Raw genomic sequence first — 22,180 nt, forward strand, 5'->3', positions numbered from 1 at the left:
GGTTCTCACAGGCCCTCCTCTCAAGCCTGTTCAGGTCCCTCTGGATGGTATCCATTCTCTCCAGCATGTAGACCACACCATGGAGGTTGGTGTCATCTGCAAACTTCTCCAATATGATGAACAGTGACTTAGCAACTACATCTTCCAGTTCTCTCAGGACCCACAGATGCATCTCTTCAATTCCCATGGACTTGTATACCTTTAGCTTCTTTAGATGGTCTTGAACCTGATCTGCTCCTACAGTGGGTGGTTCTTCATTCTCCCAGTCCCTGCCTTTGCCTCTGGGGCTTGGCTATGTGGCTGTAGCTCTTGCTGGTGTAGACTGAGGCAAAAAAAAATGTCTTCTTCATATCTAGGTTTCCCACTTTCTTCTTGAGAGGGCTCACAATTTCTCTAGTTTTCCTTTTATCACAGATGTACTTATAGATATCCTCAGTAAAGTGTTTTGTGTTGAACAGCTGCCACAAACATTTGAGGGGGAATTTTTACTGACGATAATGACTGTGGGACGGATATTAGAAATATATGTGTCAGACTAAGGAGTTGGTAAAAGATGCGCTCCCTGTCAATGAGACCTCATTGAAGGGCTCTTGGCAGCTCTCTGGCCTTGCAGGATCTCTGAGTCTCAATGAGATGCTATGTGTGAGAGAGTTAGCGTTGAAATTGCCAGCATCAGAACAATTAAACTGAATCTGCTGGAGGTGAAATATTTATGTGCTTTTTTCACAGCTTGGCTTTCCACTGACCCCAAAGCCTGTCTCTGTGATTTGTGTTAAGAGATGGGCCATGACAGAAATAAGAACAGAGACCGAGTGGATAAGAAACAGTGTTTGAACAGGATGTAAGAGATTTGAACAGATGTTTGAACAGATGTAACAAGGAAGTAGAGATACTGTGGTGAAGAGGTGGAGGTGCTGTGATGAGCCTGTGTGTCTTTTATCCTGGTAGAGAATGCATCACAGGAGACCACAAAGGAACGTAGTTAATTTCTCAGTAAAATAAAGAATGGGTTCAGAATAAGAACAACTGTAAGGTACAAGACCAGAAATGTGAGAGTGAAGGAGTGTAAGGTTCAAAAGCAGAAACTGAAGAGAACAAATGCCAAGCCTGGAACCTCTGGCAAAACTTGCTCTAATGAGAAAGGATTAAAGGAGTCAGAGTATGTCCAAAATACATGTGCCCATCCAGGGGATTCAAAAGGGGAAAGAACTGGCTAAGCATGCTTTGTTTTTCACCAACGTGAGTTAAAGCTCACAAATGCTGTCTCTGGTTTTGTGGACTTCCCTGAATACAGAAGTGACATCTGCTGGAGTTAGTGCAACTCTTCTTTAGTGCTTGGAGAAGAGAGAATAGAGTTTTGGGAGTTGTCACAAAACTGAACAGTGTATTTTTTTCCTCCTCCACTTAATTCTGGAGCTTGGATCAGAATGGACTCAGAGCTTCCTCTGTCACTGAAAGTGCTTGGTGTAGATATGAAGCCTTGAACTGAATTCAAAATGCTTCTTATGTTTATGTTGGCCATACATTCTTCAGGAGATAGCATTGTCTACTTGTATGGATTGCTAGGGAGTGGATTTGTCTCGAGCAAAGTGACTGGCTTTGGAAGTCATACAACTGAGCAGTTAGCAGTTAAGAGCATCTTTTCACTTGGTGTAGAGCCTGATGTCTGTTTGGAGACCTGCAGCTCCAAATGCAGGTTATACTATGAATATATTTACTATGTCAAACCTGAGGTTTTTTTTCCTGAACCTCTCCATTTCTCAGTCTGCCAAACTAAGTTAAAACTAGTCTGTGTCCTGTGTTTGTGGAGATTTTAATGTGCTTCAAATATGGAAAGTGTCAACAGCTACTGGGAAAATGTCAAAAGAACAGCTGAAACAGATAGCTTTTATTTCTATATCAAGTCCCCATGTGGAAAGCTTACCTCTCTCTCATTCCCCTGAAAGAGGTTATCTTGAATTGACCACATATTAATTTATTTATTTTTAATTGAGCATCTGCCAATGAAAGCAGTTGTATTGGCTATGGTTGCTTGGTGAGGGAACCAACTGTTGCCATTCGTTGCAGGGCATCTCAAAGTCACACTGCCTGCTTTAGTGTCATTCACAGTGTGCTTCGGATGTCTGTCCTACAGCTAGAGGCCAAATGTGAACTGCCTTTTTTGCCCCACTCACCCTCACAGTTTTTTCTTCCTTCCCATGTTTATTATAGCTCGGAAAATCTGTAGTATGGGTCAAGAGAATTCAAGTAATATAATGTAAGGATTGAAATGGGTGGACGGACAATGGTACGCCATACCAGTGGTTCATATATTCCAAACATTCTAACAAAAATTAAATCTTATACTGGGTTTTCTAAACTTCACTGTGAGCCAGTTGTTAAAGTGCTGCAACATAATGTAAGAAGTATACTGTCTTGAAATTATTCAAATGCCCAGTATTATATTTTTGGTAGGCTATAGAGATGTAAAATAGATATCTGCTGCTGTCTAATGTCATTTAGGAGCACCAAAACCATCTGAGAGCTAGTGTTGTCCACTCTTTTTACAGCTTTACCTTTTGAAATAATAATGTTCTCAAGATTTTCATCTTTTAACTAAAAAAAAATATAAAATCTAGTTATCATTGTTGTGGAGAAGATTTTTTTTACTCATGAAATCCAAAGAACAACAACAAAAGGCTAAAAAGGAGTGTATCATGTAATGTTTTGGTAAGCTGATGTCAGGAGAGTTTCTGGAGGCCTCAACCCTTACTTTTTGAACTTCTGAAGCTGAACGAATGGGTCTTTGTGTTTTGTGTTTGTGTTTTTTTTTGTTGTTGTTGTTGTTGTTTATATAACATATAAATCATATATATTTAGCCAACTAGGGCATGGCATATTCACACTTTCTTTTCATTTTTTGTCCAGCTAGTTTTTGACATAGGCCTCATAGACCGTGTTCAAAGTTATCTTCAGTCTTCCTGTACTGTGGTATTTCTGAGCTTGTCTGACTTGGTGTGCCAGAGCACTCTCCTCATTCTCTGGTTTAGTACAGGTTTGATGATTCTGTTGATTTTGATTTAAAAAAAAAAAAAAAAAAAAAAAAAAAGCCTTATTGTTATTTTCTATTTTCTCGCTACCCACCTGAACATGATGGTACACAAAAATCTTGAACACTGTCATTTAACTGGGGAGTCTCAGATGGTGGCTTGCGAACGTTCTTTGTGGCTCAGATAATGAAACTATTAAAAAGGTAAACAGCTTTGGAATTAAGGCAGGGAATGATCTTCTGTCCTTAGAAGACATTTGTCTTCTATATGGCTGACTGGAAGTGGCTGTATGGTTTGAATTTGCTTTCTGAATGAAAGTTTTTACAGCTCCACTTAATTACTTCAGTCTCCACCATAGGGTTTTATAAGTAGACTGCAATTTATTGTAGTTTTCAAGAGCTAGCAGCTGCCTGCTTAGGTTCAATTGAAAATGTTTCTGCTCCTACCTAGTGGCAGTTTAATAGCCCAAGAATGGTTAAGGATGAAGGGGACACAGAGGCAAAGGGAATTGAAGGAATTTGCCTAAGGTTGTTCTGATGATAAGGAGTAGAAACAGTCCAAGCAACTGGGATTCATAACCTGCAACTTAGTGCCTTTATCCTTTTACTCATGGTGCCTTTGGCTCCTGCCAGGAATATAATTGCTGAGATTTGGGAGACATTGCATTAAACTGCCTGGCTCCAGGAACTGCTTTTTAGAAGTGCAGTTGATCCTTGAGAAGAAATGTCAGTGTTAAAAGTGGCACTGACGGCTAACTCCAAAGCAATGAAACAGCATCTGAGAAAATTTCAGCTCCAGTGCTCAGTAATGAGTAGATAATGCATCGCTGCTTTGCTTTGTGTAGTCTTTCATACAGACTGAATCACTGCATGCATGCTTCAGAAAGTTAAATAACGCTTTCAAAATTAATGACAGCATCGGGAGAAGGAAATTAGGAGATGAAGACATAGGCAAGAGGACAGTTTCTGAGTAGAATTGGAAAGTAATAGAGAGTTAATGAACCAGACAGATACTGGAGCAGGCTATTGTTTCAGAAGCATTTGTAGAAAAGGTTTTCATCTCCAACATTAGTAGAAATCAAGCACGATCAATTTACCTTTTAAGATAAACTTGAAATAAAACCTCTCCTCACTGAGTTTTTTTGTTTTTGTTTGTTTGTTTCTTTAGTAAAGCCTCATTTTCCTAGAGAGGAGGATTTCTAACTCATGGATGGGATATGTTTGTCAACACAGGTTCTGAGTCTGCTTCTCCACGTGGCACCTTGGAGCTTCTAGCTGGCACCATTACCTCCAACGAGTGGAGCTCTCCCACCTCCCCTGAGGGGAGCAACGACTCAGGGGGCAGCGAGGCCTTGGACAAACCAATTGACAATGATGCTGAGGGTGTATGGAGTCCGGACATTGAGCAGAGCTTCCAGGAAGCGCTAGCCATCTACCCACCATGTGGACGGCGGAAGATTATCTTGTCAGACGAAGGCAAGATGTATGGTAAGGAGAAAGAAGGGACACGTCACCAAGTTTCAGACAGCCTACCCTGTGCAAGTCAGTTCTACCACCCTATGTTCTGAATGAATGCTTTCTTCTCAAGCTACCCCAAACTGATGCAGTTGGTCACTTCAAGTTGTATTTAGGAAAATCCACAAAGATTTTAATTAGTATAAGATTTTAACATCCTGTATACACATACATGTGCAAATCAGAAAGAATTAGAGGTTGGATGTCTTTTTCAGGGGAAAATCAATAAGGTAGGTCCAAGAGTTGGGCATGCTGCTGAACTAAATTTTGGGAAGATATGGCTCCATGAAGTGACTAAGTCCATCTTTTAAGGTATCTCTCACTGCTGTCCCCAACATTCTTGTTATCCTAACAGGAAAAGGCTTATGTGTCTGTTGCTATGACACAGAAATTCAGCTCCTGAATCTCCCACTGATCCTGCTGGTGGTGTGCAAGCAGCTACAGTTAGTTTTCTAGTCATACTTTTGTGATCCTAAGAAGGACAGAAAACATATTCTTATTGATGCACCCTTTCATTGTAGCTAGCCGTCTTTCAGTTCTGGCATGAATGCCTTTCACCCGTGAGTTGTTCTCAACCAGCTAGCTAGTTACCCAGTCCTTAACACAGAAGTGCTGGCTTGCAGTTGCAGCAGAAGTCAACTTCTTAGGTAGTAGACATGATTTTGAATTAATCTTTTGACCCATTCCACAGTTAAACAATATTTCTTGATTTTTGTCCACAAAAAGCAAGTCCAAGCTGCATTCTCTACCTCAGAGTTTTGGAAGGAGCCACCTGGTATTTCTATGACTCAAAAGCAGTGCTCGGGTTGAGAGTGCATAGTTGTATTTAGTTAAAAGTCCAAGGTTAAAACTGTGCGCTAGCAAGGATCTTATGTAAGACAGACTTGTCACTGCCCAGGCAGTGTTTTCTTTTTTCCTTTACAATTGAATCTGTGTCTCTTTGCAGACACCACCATGGGAGTGCCCTGTCCTGAAGTTTCATATGGAACACTTCACAAGTCATTCTGCAGATTTCTGTCCACCCATCGGGCCATTGTTCTTTGAGCTAGGGATTAGATTACCCTCATTAAGGGGGCATGGGTGGGATTTTGTTTACATAGCTTTATCTGCAATCCATGTTTTTAATGGTTACGTGCATCACTATATCTGTAACAGAGCAAATATATGTTGAGTAAGACTGATCACCCTAAATTGCAGTGTCAATATTCTGATGTAGAATATTCTGATGTAGATGTGCCCTACGTTGGCACTAATACTGTTATGGTTATGCCATGGAACTGCCCAAGGAACTGATCCATAGTACTAACACAAAGAAAAAGGGGGAGAGAGTGAACTTCATTTTGCATAGGACTTACTGATATGTTTCGTTGCCCAGCCACACAACTGCTTGTGCTGATATTTAGAGAAAGAATGATGGAAATGGGAATGAGGATCTATAACTAAGGTGAGGATAGGATTGCTGCTTACAGAAACAATGCCTCCTTAAAATGTTATTCAAACTAAAGTCTTACTTGAAAATCCATCCCATGGTGCTTTATGGTAATGAAACATAGATTAGAGACATGCTCCTTGCTGCTGTAAGTCTGTGCTACTTTTCATGACAGCTGACTTTTAATATTACTGGTGAAACTGTTGTGTTTAAAGACTGTCTTCATTCACTAATCATTCTGTGCATAGCCTTTGAACTACTTCAGCTTTGGGGTTAATATGTCAGAGCAGGGAGTGAAATGGACTGGAAAAGAAATGAGAGAGCAAAAATAAAAGTGAAGTAGAATGAACTACAGAAGCAAATGAGAATTAGCTGGGGTTTGATCTAGCATAGACTGGCATTTTGTGGAAAGTCTCTAACTGCACTTGTGAGTTAGAGAAGGTAAATAACCTACTTTCAGGCTAAAAAGTTTAGGCTCAGCTCTGGGAGATGAAATGAAAAAAATTTCTCCAACCCCTTGCTCATTACTCCAAATAGGACAGTGTCCCTGCTTGCCTTCAGTGCACCTGTTCCCAGCATGGATAGTTAGTTCAATGAACTCCTGACAGACGCCTAGGCTCAGATTTATGCCCTCCTTTGCTTACTAGCCTCTAGGATCCATGCCAAGGAAGCAGGGCGCAGCCTGGGATCTATAGAAAGATATGACCGGGCAGGGAGAACAAATATAGTCCCTGATTTCATCTTCTCAATGCTTATGAGCCAGGTCCCAGAACAGGACAGGCTGTAGGTGGAGCAGGACCTGCCTCCAAGGGAAGGTTGTTTAGCTGTCCCATGACTGATTTGCACATAATACCTCTCAAGTCTCATTCAGTGAGTTACAGAGAATGCATATGCACCTTTTCCTTGAAAAACGGGAACCACAGAATGATAGAATATTCCAAGTTGGAAGGGACCCACAAGTATCATAAAGTCCAGCTTCTGGCTCCACACAGACAAACCTTTTCATTGTTTCCCAGTAAGGACTGGCTTGTGTGGTACTTACTATTCTGCATGATGTTTCATTTCCAAAGATCTCTTGTGTGTGTCATTTATATAGTTTTCACTTGGGAGGCAATTTGTTATCAGTTTGAAATTAGTAGCTTTTACCAGTGAACACATTGAACAGGCTAAAGTGCACCAGGCCATAATTATGAAGAACTTCTGCTGTTTTGATTGGATACATTTAAAATTGCACCAAAATGTGCATTTCAGCTTATACACTGGCCTCATGGTCATGTTCCCTACCCTCTTCAGAATTCACATGCTTTTTGTAGCTCTTCAGGTGACATTCTGTTTATTGCTGCTGTATGGAATGAATCAAGTACACATGATTCTGGCTTTACCTGCAAGCCAGTCAAGCTCTTGATGCCTTTGCCTTTTTCTTTTCTTTAATTCTTTTTACCTCCTAGACATACTGTACTACTATAGGCAGCATCCTCATTGGGTAAGCTTATACCACAGCAGTGCTCACAACGCAAGACCTCGCTCTCTCTACCAATAGTCTCTGCTTACCACCTGCTCAAGGCATGAAAAGCTGTTTTGTCATATATGGGATCCTGATATGTTGATCTTTGTATTGATACTAGTATCAGTGAGTCCAGGACACCATTAACTGACTGATCTGGTGCCTTCTGGTACCACCAAGGTCTTGTAAGGATAATTCTCATAATAGTGCTTGCTACTAGAATAACATGGGAGTACAGTATTACAAATCTGGCTTTTACATTGTCCATCTGTTTTTATGTGGGAGAAATAATACCTCTATCATTTCTCCCAAATAAATTATCACATAATTCAGTGTTACAGTCAGTATTTCCTGGTATCTTCAGTATCGATCTGGAGAAAGAGGAGAGAAAAACCCTAGTACCTTTATGTGATTTGCATGAGGATCCTTAAGAGCGAGAGTCCCCAACACTAATGAGCATGGAGAAATAAAAAGTAACTAGTAAAGTGAGATTTAGTTTAACAAAACACTGCTGAGCTGGCTTAGCCAAACAAACTTCTGAACACTGAACAAACATCTGGCTTAGAGCACCTTTTTGTAACATGAGCTGGAATCGGCCACTGTTCTGAAGGAGGCAGTAGTTCAGCAGATAGCTTTCAAATGGCTCATAACTTCTGTGCTGAGCAGGGTGGAGCTGATAGCTGAGGGCACTCATCTCTCAGTCTGGTGCCATATGTTTGTTTGTTTAAGTCCTGATATGACAAAGAGCAAATATTTAAAGATGTTCAAAACTCAGAGTCTGAGTGGCAGGAGAAACATAATTAACTGTGTTAATAGTTAAAACCTGGAAGAGGCAGTGAACTGCAAAGATTTGAACTTGCAATATGAAACAAGCTGCTATAAAAGGTCGTTCTGATGCTGAAAACCTCCATATCTCAGGTAGTTTTTCCTACCCCTGTTTTGAAGTGTCTAGGTAAATTGCAGAATATAGTCTTCATTTCAAAGGGATATGTTACCAGTTAATATTTTTCCCCAACCTCAAAAATTAATCTAGCAAATCTGAACAGCAAACAAACCCAAAGAAACATAAAACATACACTGCCTGTCCCAGTTCATAAACACTTTTCCTCTATAAGTGGAAGGAGGAATATTACAGCTATTACAATTATAAAAACCTTCAAGACCTTTAATGCTTTCAAGGTCTTAATACTTTATTCTATAGCTTGTTCAGAGTCTCACCTGATATTGTTTCAATCAAAGCAATTGGAATCTGCTGAGGATATACTCAGTTGCCACTGAACTGGCTGGCCCAGGTAACAGCAAAATTTGGATTTGAGCTGTGATATCTGTCAGGGAAAACAACTTCTGCAGTTCCTATTCCTTCCATTATCTTGACCTAATGAACCATACAATGACCCTTTATCCCACAGTTTTGGTAGCAAAATGGAATCTTCCATTTTAAACACTAGAAGGTAGACAAAACGTAGATTCTGTCAGGATGCAGATTTTTCCATCTTCTGTTCTTCTTTTTCTGAGGATTGGTATGATGTTTTCGGAGTTGCTTAATAACAAGGCTTGGTTTCACTGAGTCAGTTTTCAACTTTGCTTATGTGTAGTTCTAGTTCTTAGTTGTTAACTAGGTGGAACCAGATTTCTGGATACTTTTGCAACAGATTAAACTTCTGCTGCCGTTTGTCAAGTTTCTTCTTCCATCTCCTTTCTAAGCAGAATTTAGTTTTCTTAATATTAAATTATGTCAGTTTAACTGCTCATTTTTCCATGTGAACATAAAAACAACTTTTTTTTTTTCTTTTTTTTTTTCTATGAGCATTTCCTGAGTATAGAGGTATTTACCACTTTTGAAATGTCTACCAACTAGGAAACTGCTTGCAATTGCAATTAATAGAACTGATAACACTGGCTGTGGCATGTTTCCTTAACATGCTTGGTGAACAGAAATAAATTAGCAGTTTTATTGTGCCCTACACGTTATCTAAATGACTGTGACTACTTTCTTTTTCTTCATTCTGCTGTTTAAACAGTGGGCACATAACTTTTCATGTCCCTTTATGATTTTAGCAATTTTGTAGTCCCATTTTTATATGTCAGGCCTAAAACCAAGTATGCTGTGTGGAATCAAGATTTTCCCACTATATCTGTCTGCAGCCCCAGAGCTTTTCTCATGTTGATGTAACTTCCTTCATTAGCAACAGCGCACTGCTTTTTTTGTCTCTTCCTTTGGCTTTTTCATTTCTAAATTTCAAATGTTTAGTAATTCTCCAAGATAGAGCTGATCTGTAGCAGTTTACTGTCAGCAGTGTAATTCTTTATGTTGTAAATTGCACAAAGTTTAAATCATTTCTAGTTTAGTAAGCCAGTCATATGCTTTGTAGTTGCATCCACTCCTTCTATCTTGTTACCTGAGACAAGGTTTCAATTTCATTTGTCAGCCTTTTCCCTTGTTTCAAGTCATTGTTTTATTTCTGCTGTGCTTCTGGATAACTATGTGTTTCCAGTTGTGTTCTGAAAAGCCTAGTAGAAAGCCGTAGTGTTTCATTCCATTTTTAAAAACGTTATTACTTCACAATTGAATCCAAATATTTGCTAGTATGTTCTTAAATAAATCTGCTCTTAAATAAAGAAAACATTTGTTTATAACTTCGGGTTGAATCCAAAACCTGGGAACAAAATCAGCTGTGGAAAATGAAAATTAATCGAGTCCAGTGGCTTGGGTTTCTTTTTGCCTGAAAACAAGAACATGTAAATCTCTTCTGGCCAGGCTTTTGCAAACACATTACCAGAAGGATCTCAAAAACATGGATTGAGTTCTAAGAAGAGCAATGAGCATACCAGACTTAACATTGAACTCTGGGAGCTGAAGGGACTGATTTAGGAGGAAAGATTAAAGTAGCTAAATATACATAGCTTGGCTAAGTGATGACTGAATGGTGGGGGGTGGGGTGGACACATAATAACAGTCTAAAAATATTTGAAGGGTGTTAACATTTAGGGGAGAGAGAGGGATTTTATGTGGAACATGTGAGCATGACTAGGATTAATGGTAGAGAAAGAAGGAATATAGGATGGATATCAGAAGAAGCTTCGTGATAGCACGGTGCTCAGTACTGAGAGATCTCTTCCATAAGGAGTTAGATTAGAAAAGCTGTTACTTGAGATTTTAAAAATTGTATTAGATAAAACTATTAAGGAATGTATTTGCAAAACTAGTGCTAAAGTATGTCCTCGTGTAGCAGATTTTTCTATAAATGAGACTTGGATTACAGATTGGATATAATTTTATACACAGCATTTTAATACAGGAAATAGAAAACAGTGGCCATTAGCTGGTGATAAAATATTGCTTTCCACCTTGACTATCTGTGTTTTTTTTTTTTTTTTTTTTTTTTTTTCAAAATTGTTGGTACTATGTTACATACTGTTTGTGGGTTCATTTGAACCAAAAAAAAGTTAATGAGACCAATGAAGACACAGACTTCTCAAGTCTGCAACAGGAAAAGAGAACTTCAAGATAAATACAAGGAATGCTTTCTCTGAATTTGTCTTAATTCCGTTGATTATTGAGGGGGATGATAGCATTTCTCAAGCAAGGGTTTGCATCTACAGAGAGCTGATGAGCATCAATGCACAGATTGCACAGGAAAAAATTAGCCTTTTTTCTTTTTACAGTGCAAGCAAATAAAATCTGTCACACGAATGAAGTCTCTCTTAAAGGTGTGTCTTAGAGCTGGAGGGCGGGTGTGATGTAAAACTTAGCAAAGCCTTATGTCATATTGCATATCAAAACATCCCTGTACTTTTGTTAAGCAAAACGAAGACAAGTCAACATAGCCTTCTGAGGTTCCAGCATCTTACGGGGTGGCCTATAAGGAAGGAAAGATGCTTGATCAGATAAAGACTATTACAGCTATAAGATGAGGAAGCATTCTCATTTGTATTAGGATCCAGATAATGAACACAGGAGAACTAGGACTGTGTGTTGGTTTTAACAGTTGCTCATTAGCTAATCCATAACAAACCCTATATTGTCTGTGTACAGCAAAGATCTGGGCAGCAAAACTGTGAAGGCTGTGTGTAATTTGTACCCAAACAGATGGTCTCACAAGTCTATTGGTCACTGGCAGAGCAGACTTAAACCTCTGGCCTGGGTGCACCTGCTGCTGAAGGGTACATAGCAGCTGTTCCTCATTTTTGTCACCTTGAACTTCTGACCCATCCTCTGGGTACTCCTTCAAATTCTTTGGAGTTCATTGCATGCACACATACAGACAGTCTTGCTCTATCCCTAGCTTTTTGAACAGGAAATGACACTGTTTTCACTGAAAAGCTTCCACCTAAAATGTCTTCAAGAATCACTCTCTTCGTCAGAGCATGATTTGCACAGTAATCACAAATCCCTTTTCAGGATCTTAGTGTCTACAGACTGGAATGCCACTCGTGTAACCAGCTCTTGATGAAATAACACAATAGGAGTAACCCAAGCTGTTGATTGCAAGTGCAGTGGGCATAGGCCCACTTCTAATCACAATGGTGTTACAGGGAAATACACATGTGAGCGTGTTATTTAGCACAATGGTATCTAAAACCTTCACTGGGGTTTCTAAGCTTTTCTTCAACATGAACAATGTGTGGTCTTCATCTTTATTTGTAGAACTATAAAAAAACTTCAAAGGTTATCTCCTCTGTTCCTGGGCACAGAGGCAGAGCCAGATCTACTTAAGCTGTTCATGTGTAGCCCGATATTTTTATGGCTAAAACTGGAGGAAAGTGATTCTAGATACAGCAAACTTTGTCTACAAAATAAATGAAGCACATAGATATCTGTGAATTTTCTTCTGGATCCACTTGCATTTTTAGGTATTCCTTGCAGCTTAAATAGCTTTTTCAGCCTCCTGTTCCTGCTTTTGTGCCAGTGCCTGAATCCTGGTTGCCCAGCTATCAGGTTACATTATAAACTGTAAGGGAACATGTGTTTAAATAATGTAGAAGAGAAGTGCTCCAGTGTTAGGTGCAAAAAGAAAGAGGGGGAAAAAAATCACAAGCCGCTGTAAAGAAATGTTATGAGCTTGGCAGAATTCAGCTATTATCCAGACCAGATCCTGGGTAGCTACCCAGAACAAAGTTCACAGAACAAGGCCTTCATTTCTGTAAAGCTTTTCTGTCTATGTTCTCTTATAACCAGCAATGATCACTACTTAATTTTCACCTCTTACAGAATGTGTTGACCTTATCTATGGAATAATCTGGTGAGAGGGAGTTAATGAAAAAGGTGAATGCTCTTTCAGCAGTAGTCAGCCATTCAGTTAGGCTCAGCTTCCGATAAAACTATAACCTGATGTCTTAAAGTAATCTTCCACATACAAAGAAGAACTGGGTCCTGGTGTTCAGGTTAGTGAAGCAGTCAGAATACAAGAGCTAAGCTAGACCAGACCAAATGCCTTGAGAACTGAACAGTCCTGTTGTTGGTCAGGCAGCAACTGGCTGAACGGATCTCACAGATCCCTTTTAGCTCTGGTTTCTGTCATGGCTGGAACTTTGAATATTTGATTAGCTTGCCATCGGGGTACATGCGCAAGATTAGCACTTGGGCAGAAATCTGCTAGAAACAGTGTACTGTTGGCAGAACAGTGTACTGTTTCTAGCAGAAATCTGCTAGGAACAGTGTACTGTTGTTGCCAACAGAGGCAGCTGAGTGCAAAAGGAGGAGGAGAGGTGCTGAAGTTTTGGTATCCTTTGAGGCAGTATCACTGAGGACTGTTGAGAGTTGCTTTCAGATGCCCTTGGAAGTTACTGAAACAGGTGGACAAAACATTAATTGACCTAAAAAAGAGTTTAGCAGATGTCTGGTTGGGTAATATAGAACTTGGATTCACGAGAACTAGAGGATGTTGTTATAGTTAAGCATAGGTTTCAGTGCTACCCTCAATGGTCAAGTTTTTCTAACAACATGGGCCTTAGTGAGGAAAATATTCTTGTGCCTGTACAACGTTATCATTTTCAGGTGGCCTATGAGACTGAAAGTTCAACATGCCTTTCCATGCATGATTCTTATTGGCTCTTTCGTGTGTTATCTGATGCCACACTTTGTGGCATTTTAAAGACTCTATGTAGCTGCTTTGGTGTGATTTTGGGATTTCCCAGACAAAATCAGTCTAGACAATTTCTTTAAGATTCTCATCAGTCTTAGTTCCTGCCTACTTGCTGGATTAGCTTACATTTCTATGTCCTGAGGTGATAATGTGGGAAAAAAAGCTGATGAGGCTGTTGAACTGATGCACTGAAAAACACTGTACTCAAGGCTGAGGGTGGTGCAGAACTGCATAGCCTGGAGCTTCCCATTAGGGTAATGGTGAAGGATTGCTACATACATGCATTGCTGCCCTCCTTTCCAAGGAATAACCTCCTGTACCTTTGGGGCAGTAATTAGGAGGTGCTTTAATTCTGTCTTTAAACAAATGAATAAAGGACAGAAAGAGCATTGCCCATTCTCTTACCAGTCTATGTTCTACAGTTAGGTGGAATACAATTCCCGGCTGCAGTTTCCCTGCTGGCAAAATTGATTTAAGAAGTTCTACCCTGATTCTTATTCTATTCTCTCTGCTGTGCCAGCACTGTGGTCCACATGGCCACAAAGGGAACAAACTGGAAGGGAAACAAAACAAACAAACAAACAAACAACAACAACAAGAAAAACACAAAACCAGAACCAACCAACCAACAATCCCCACCCTCACCCTACTGCCCAAAAAAACAACCCAACCCAACCAAAAACAAAAACAAATCCCACACACCAAATAAACAAAAACAACAAAACCCAAGGGGGGTGCTTATTTTTTAATTTTGGTAATTAGAGTAGTATATGTCTGCTTCCCCCTTCCATCCTCCTTATTCCAGCAATTTAGTTGGAATGGCTGCACACAGGAGATACTGAAATATCATAGGGGCAGAAATGACCGGCTGAGGAGAGGGAAGCTTTTCAAGTTGAGTGAAGAATTTGTTGCTGTAACTACTCATGAGATGACTGACTTTTCATATATCTCCACTTACTATTTGGAACCAATAAGAAGCTACCCAAACACTGCAGACTCTGTAATTTTTATCCCTCATTCATGTACCTTGCATGAAGCATCTTAAACAGTGAAAAAGAGATAAGTAGACATTACCCTTCTCAGCAAAAAGACCTTTTATGTGAGACAGTTCTGTTTTTCAGATCATTTATTAAATGAAACACTTGAGTTTCACAACCACAGGCAAATTTTCCCATATATGAGAAGAAGAAATTATATTTTGTCATCTTTGCAAAGTACATTTAGATCCGGGGTTGAAAAGTGCAGCATCTTTTTTCTAAACGAGTGTAATAAATTTCTAAACGAGTCTAATAAAGAGATGCTGGCCTAGCTTAACTAACATATTCTGCCCTGGCAAATAAAGCTTTAACTTCTTTAAAAGTCTTCTTAACAGCTTTAAAACTTCTTTAACTGGGCTGTTGCAATTGAAGAGTCAACAACTCAGTGTCCAGGTGGACACAAGTGACAAGTGGCAAACCTCAGGAGACAGTATTGGGAATGGCACTGTTTAACATCTTTGTCAGTGATATGGACAAATGAGATTGAATGCACCCTCAAAAACTTTGCCAATGTCACCATGCTGTGTGGTGTGGTTGACAGGCTGGAGAGAATGGATGTCATCCAGAGGGACCTGAACAGGCTTGAGAGGAGGGCCTGTGAGAACCTCATGAGGTTCAACAAGACCAACTGCAAGGACCTGCACCAAGGCCAGGGCAATCCAAAACACAAAAACAGGCTGGGAGGAGAATGGATTGAAAGCAGCACTGATAAGAAGGACTGGGGGGTGTTGGTTGATGACAAGCTCAACATGAGCCAGCAATGTGTGCTTGCAGCCCAGAAAGCCAACCGTATCCTGGGCTGCATCAAAAGAAGCATGGCCAGCAGGTTGAGGAAGGTGAATCTCCCCCTCTACTCTGCTCTAGTGAGACCGTACCAGGAGTAATGCGTTCAGCTCTGGGGATCCCAACCAAAGAAGGATATGGACCTATTAGAGTGAGCCAAGAGGACAGATACAAAGATGATCAAAGGGCTGGAATACTTCTCCTATGAAGAAAGGCTGAGAGAGTTGGGGTTGTTCAGCCTGGAGAAGAGAAGATTCTGGGAAGCCGTTATAGTGGCCTTCCAATACTTAAAGGGGGCCTACAAGAAGGTAGGAGAGCGACTTTATCAGGGAGTGTTTTGATAGGACAAGGAGTAATGGTATTGAACTAAAAGATTTAGCCTAGATAAAAGGAACAAATTATTTTCTGTGAGGATGGTGAGGCACTGGGACAGGTCGCCCAGGGAAGCTGGGGATGTCCCTTCCCTGGAAGTGTTTAAGACCAGGTTGGATGGGGCTTTGAGCAACCTGGTCTACTGGGAGGTGTCCCTGTCCATGGCAGGGGGGTTGGAACTAGAGGATCTTTAAGGTCCCTTCCAACCCAAACCATTCAGAGATTCTATGATTCTGTTTTGTTACAGAGAACAAAGGAGCTGAGCAATTTGCACAGTCGAATAATGAAAACAGCTATGTCAAGACAGAGCTGACGTTGTGGTGGTACTAATCACTTCATTATCATGTTTGCATTGATATGATTGTTTTGACTTTTTTTTCAGAAGGACTGGCTCAGCTTTTTTTCTTGAGTCTTCATCTCAAAACTTTATTGTAGGAACTGTAATGAGCTCAGGGAATTTTCTCATGGAAGGTTAAAACAGAAGATTCAAGAATGATAACAGTGATGAAACTTTCATCTCACAGCTGAATATAAAGTTCTCTGGTATGTGTAACTGTGCTACAAGAACTAAGCATAGTTGACTGCTAAGCACTGTAATTCTGCAGTGGCAGGGGAGAGATGTCTTCATAGGATAGACCAGTGCACTGCAGTAAACTACAATGTGTTTTTCTATGGTCTGTTTCATGCAAAGGGATCCCAGTATGATAATCATAACTATGTATTAAGTTCTTTTATTGCTTCCTACATATGTTTGGATTCAGCATAGAACTTAGGAAGAAAAATACAGGTTGTTAAGAATTGTGAAAGAAATTTGATCAGAGTTAAGTTTGTTAATATATCATTTAAAGAGTTGTCTGCAACTCCTGTCTTAAAATGAACATGCCACTCTTGAGATTGTATACTGTTGTTGCGGCGACTTGCCACATGGATTTGCCACAGCTGCAGTCCAGATGAATGGGAAGAACAAGACACCATGCTGCATTATTTGCTCAGTATATTTAATTTATAGTTACTGTTGAAGACTCCAGAACGGTGAAGAGGAAACAGCAGATTTAGAGATTAATGGTGGGAAAGTGGAGGATGGAGGGTCCCAAGGAGAGGTGGAAAGGAAGGGGTGAATAGATGGTTATTGCAATTTTTTTATTGACTTTGGAGATAGCCTCAACTCTGGTAGTGGAATTATGAGTAGAAGTGGGAGCAGAAATAAAGGAGGGGGGAGGGAGAATTGAGCCTTTTGAAGAGCCTGGGTGCCGAACATCATCACTGTATTACATATGTGATATACAAAGACAAAATTCAGAAAGAGAATGAGAAGGAACTGTAGTAGAGATAGAGTTCAAAGTCTTAAACTTTATAGACAAATTCACAAAATAGGAGATCTTAAGATCTTAAGACCATCCAGCCTGGTCTTAAACACCTCCAGGGATGGGGCATCCACAGCTTCTCTTGGCAACCTGTTCCAGTGCCTCACCACCCTGAGACAAGAATTTTCTCCTAACATCTAATCTAAATATCCCATCTTTGAGTTTAAAGCCATTCCTCCTTGTCCTGTCATTGTCTGCCTGAGCAAAAGTTGCTCTCCATCTTTTTTATAAGCCTCCTTTAAGTATTGAAAAGCTGCAATAAGGTTACCCAGAGCCTTCTCTTCTTCAGGCTGAACATCCCAAGATCTCTCATCCTTTCTTCATAGGAGAGGTGCTCCAGCCCCTTGATCATCTTTGTGGCCTTACACTGGACCCGTTCTAACAGATCCACATCCTTCTTGTGAAGTCTGAAATGATATTTGAGGTGGTTTTCTTGACCTTGCTTTGATTAACCTTTCACTAGATACACTTGGATAGTTGCTTTTTTAGATCTCTTGCCTTTGCTGCACTTCACAGGTAGGTAGGTGCACACAGTAGCTTTGGGAACAGAAATTGCTACCAAGAAACAGATAATTTCATGCAGTTTCCTTCCGGAAGGATTTTGCAGAAATCACAATGAGTTCTTTGCTCTCATCCATCACAGAAGAGTGCTTTTAGTTCTTCTACCTGTCTTTGAAAACAGGTGTGCAAGAAATATCAAGACTTAAAGAGAAACCTTTTCTGCCTCTTGTACAAGCAATAATATACCAGTACTAGCAGAAAGCCAGCATGAAGCTTTGAGGTGGGCTTGGAAATGGTTTCTATCTGTGGAATTTCCGTGACTTTTTCCCCCTCTCTCTTGGACATAGTCACTTCTCTACTCTTACATTGAAAGGATCATAGGTGTAGAATGGAGAATCAAAAAGTGACTTTACTCACTTCTGTTTGCAATGTCTTCCTGGTAGCTGCTGAAATGCACAGTTTTGCAATTCAGTGTGAGAGGGAGTGTGAGTTAAATTGATGTCATTAGAAATTTATTTGTGAGGGGTGAGAAGTAAAGAATATGAGAGAGTATCTCTTTACTTCTCTCTCTCTCTCTCTCTTTTTCATGTCATGCTTCCAAGGGGAAGGCTTCAGGGGAGGATAAAGAGCTTTTGGGTCCTGGGCTGCAGTTGGTATGTTGGCTAGAGCTTCATGAAACCCAATGCGTAGTTTCGACAGAGGAGGCACAACTGTTGGCAGGTTCTGGTGACCATGGCAGGCCTCAGCAAGAGTTATTCTAAGAACACAACATATGATCAGATTACCGAGGGACACTTTACACGACTCTAAAAAATGAACCATCCAATGTTTTATGACAGCTCTGCCTGTTGTGGCCAAGTGAGGAGTGCTAGCCTTTGCTTACCCAACAGCCAGAGCTGTGAAACAAATAAAATGCTTGCCATAGGCTATGAGCCTTCAGACTTGCAGTAGAGTAGCACCTGCTTACATCTAACTTCTAATAAACAAAAGACACTTAGGACTTGTTTCTCTTGCAGTTTTGGTTCATGGCAATTTAATACATTCTTGCTGCAGAGATTACTGAGCCTGGCAATTTGCATAGTTCCATCTTTAATAATCCCTGTGTTGCTCATGTCTTTGTGGGGGTGGTCTTTTTTTTTTTTTTTTTTTTTTTTTCTACCAGTATCTTTATTTGTTTAACATACTCTGCCACCTTTCTTTTTTCCTGGTTTTGTGGGGACAAAATTCTGGAAGAGGAAGTCTTGTATGTTTATATGAAAGATGGTAAGCAGGAAAGTAAATTCTAAATCTGGAAATCTGGGGGATGCATACTTAAATGTTCTCTCTCTAAAGAATTTCTACACCAGCTTCTAATATGTATAATTTTTATGATAGTTTCCCTTCCTCTCAATGTTCTCCAGTGTAGTGCGTTGCCTGCTTTGCAGTATTGGCTGGTTTTGTCAAAGACAAAGAGTTAAACATACATTTTAGGAAACAATTTCCACTTCCAAAGGCTTGACTTCAGTATATTGCCTCTCCAGCCCACTTTCCAGTCTCAGTTTCCCTAGTTTTATTCTCTGTATTTATTCACTTAGTCCCTCCTAGCTCCTTTGGTGATGTGGCAGATGGTGCATTTTTTTTTCTCCAGTGCTCCTTATTTCTTACTGTGTCTCTGCTCCTACATGGGTTCTCCTTGGGCTGCAGTTGTTTCAGATTTGTCCCTGCTCTGGCATGGGTCCTCCATGGGCTGCAGTTGCATCTGCAGCCTCTCTGCCATAGAGCACCTCTTTCCAAAATTACTTTGCCAGCCTTATCCCCGAGAATATCTCCTTCCATGTCTCATCCTTTTCTCTCTCTCTCTTTTTTTTTTTTTTTTCCTCCAAATGTATCTTCTCACACATTTTGCATGTCTCCTTTTGCACATCCTCACATCTCCTTTTTGTGGTTCCTTTTGTCTGTCTCCTCATGTGTCTCCTGCTTCTAGTGGCTATTGCCCTTTCTGAAATGTTTGAGCAAAGGTGGCATGTGTTTCTCTTGACTGGTTGAGGTTTTGGTACATAAAGGGATGTTTTCAATGTTTTCATCCGTTTTGGAGATGGCTAGAATCAACTGTGACTGGCACAGGGCTGTTCATGGCATCTTCATACACAAATACAGCCTTGCAGCTCTCTACTATTGAAGCAGAGCATAGGCAGTGCTCTGTCAGACTGGCCAGTTTGTATAATTTATCGACTTCCATGGAATCACAACAAATCTAATCTTATTCTATACCATCTATTATAACTGTCTGATAATCCATTAAAATTTAGTAATGCAAGGCTGACCCATACTTGAGCAGTGTCTGTAGTGTTTCTATGTGTTCAAATTGTAGTATAACCCAATGCGCATCATTTTAAAGTTTGTATGCATGAAATTCTTCACATCCACTTCTTCTCAAGGCTAGTTTTTCCTCTCTCTTCCATTAAACCATTTTCCCTTGTTCCACAACAGGCCATCTTGGTGTATATACATTTTCCTTCTTGTTTCTTTGTAGATAATGTGTTTTGAGCACCTTGTCTTGTTCTCTGCCTATTTCCCACATTTGAATTGTTCCAAACTGTCCTGAAATTCTAGATGTTCCAATATCTATGGGAGCAGCCCCTCTTAGCATCACTTCAGTAGTTACTTACCTTGCAACTTGGATCCATGTCCAACACATGGAGACTTTGAAGAACTACAAATATTATTCCTGGCACTAAAGAAAGGTGGTCTCGATATTTGTCACTAGTAATGGGTATTAGCTTTGTAAAAATGGTTACATTGGTTGAAAAAACAGCCAGGTGGAATGTAGCAACAATAGCATCTCTTCCCATAAAACTCTCTTGGGCATGTCACTATGCTATGCTGAAACTGGGAACTGAAGAGGTCAGTGATTATATGCTGTGCATCATGTACTGTGCATCGATGCTGTGCATCGTGCACTAAAGCAGTTCTTAATTTGTGTATAGAGGAGCTGGAGCTGTTTTCTTGTCTCTGCTACAGACCACCTGATCCTTCCACAAGGAGAATAAGGAGAACTTTGGTAATGATACCCTTAGAAAAAGATTAACATCTGTAAATGTAAAACACTTTCCCATCCTACCTGTGTTTTGGTGAACATGGCCTAAATGCAGTCATGGAAATTTACATTCCTTCTCTGAAATAGATGGAATTAGTAACATTGCCAGCCCTTCCCTAAAGGTTTGGCTGGTGAATCTGTAGCACAGAATCCATCCTTACATTAATTATTTTTCTGTCTTGAGTTAAAAAGGATTTAGAATAAAACCAATGTGTTCAAGGAAGAGTAAACTCTCTGAATAAAAATCACATTTGTTATCTCTGTTTGCTTTCTTGATGTCTGTGATGTCTTAATGTACAAGTTTTTCCCATGCCTTTTCCATAGAAAATAAAGTCTTTTTAACAGTTATAAATAAGCTTCACAAGAACTGTGGGGCTTTGCATCCCAGTTTATTCTTTTTCCATTCCTCAAACAGTTGCAGCCATATAAGACATTGTAGCCATATACTTCCCACTCCAAATTTTAATTGAGGTACTCTGTCACTACTAGTGTGGTCACCACAGCTGTGTGATTTTGCAGAGTCTGCTCTTTCTGTCATGTTTCCTGCCTTGAATCAGCCTAGAGTTCAGATGTGTAGCTACTGCTTTTCTGTCTGCTTTTTATTCCTCCATCACACTCCTGCTCAAAAAAAAAAAAAAAAAAAAAAAAGATATTTGTTAAGAGCTGATACATGTGAGCCAGTTTATGGAACTGCATAGTCTGCCTTGTATCTTGGTGTCCACTCAGTTCTGTGGTGATAGGTGTGAATTAAGTCTAAATCTTATTCTGTTCACTCCTGAAGTTGTCAGTAGCTCAGCCTTCTGTTTCTCTTTCTGATTTTTAAATCCTGGATCTCATTCTTCTGCAGTTTCTTGCTGTCATTCCAAGCAATTTCAAATTCTGAACTTGTAACTCTGTAGCTTCATGTTTCATTGTGTTTTTCATTCATGTTGCTGATAATAAATACCATTTTCCCCATTTATAATTGTGACTGTCTTTTATTGTATCCCTGTACTGGTCTCTCATTTTCCTACACTGCTCATTCCCTTTGCCCTGAAGGACCTATTCTGCCTGTCTCAGCCTGCAATGGCTGTCTGTTCTATATTCAGACAAGGATTTCTTCACCTCTTTCAGACAGTACCCCACATTCCTGCTTATTGGAGCTCCCCATAATCTTCCACAAAACTAAGCTTACTTGTCTCTGTCTTCTCTGAAGAATTTACTGTATCATTTCACACTCCAAAATCACATGCAACCATTTTCATATATTTACCTATTGTTGTTTATTTTCTTAGTCTTAGTTTCAGAGAATGACAGAATCATTTAGGTTGGAAGGGTTCTCTTGAGAGATTACTCTTTTGCTGCAGCAAATTGCACAAAACTGTCCAGTTGGGTTTTGAGTATCTCCAAGGATGGATACTACCCAACCTCTCTGGGCAAACTTTTCCTGTATTTGACCACCCTCACAGTAAATAAGTGTTTTTTTTTTTTTTCTTTTGTTTTGTT

At 40.0% G+C, this 22,180-nt stretch overlaps 1 protein-coding gene across 1 annotated transcript in view; it reads left to right on the forward strand.

Annotated features, from left to right (window-relative positions):
* TEAD4 (TEA domain transcription factor 4) overlaps positions 1-22,180 on the forward strand; it is a 59,448-nt gene that overhangs the window by 10,785 nt on the left and 26,483 nt on the right. Inside the window, exon 3 of the mRNA XM_035313295.1 lies at positions 4,262-4,516. Within this exon, the coding sequence (XP_035169186.1) occupies positions 4,510-4,516 (7 nt within the window). The 5' untranslated portion in view covers positions 4,262-4,509. The remainder of the gene's footprint in view (positions 1-4,261; positions 4,517-22,180) is intronic.

Source organism: Oxyura jamaicensis, chromosome 1, assembly GCF_011077185.1.
Source record: "Oxyura jamaicensis isolate SHBP4307 breed ruddy duck chromosome 1, BPBGC_Ojam_1.0, whole genome shotgun sequence".
Classification (NCBI taxonomy): domain Eukaryota; kingdom Metazoa; phylum Chordata; class Aves; order Anseriformes; family Anatidae; genus Oxyura; species Oxyura jamaicensis.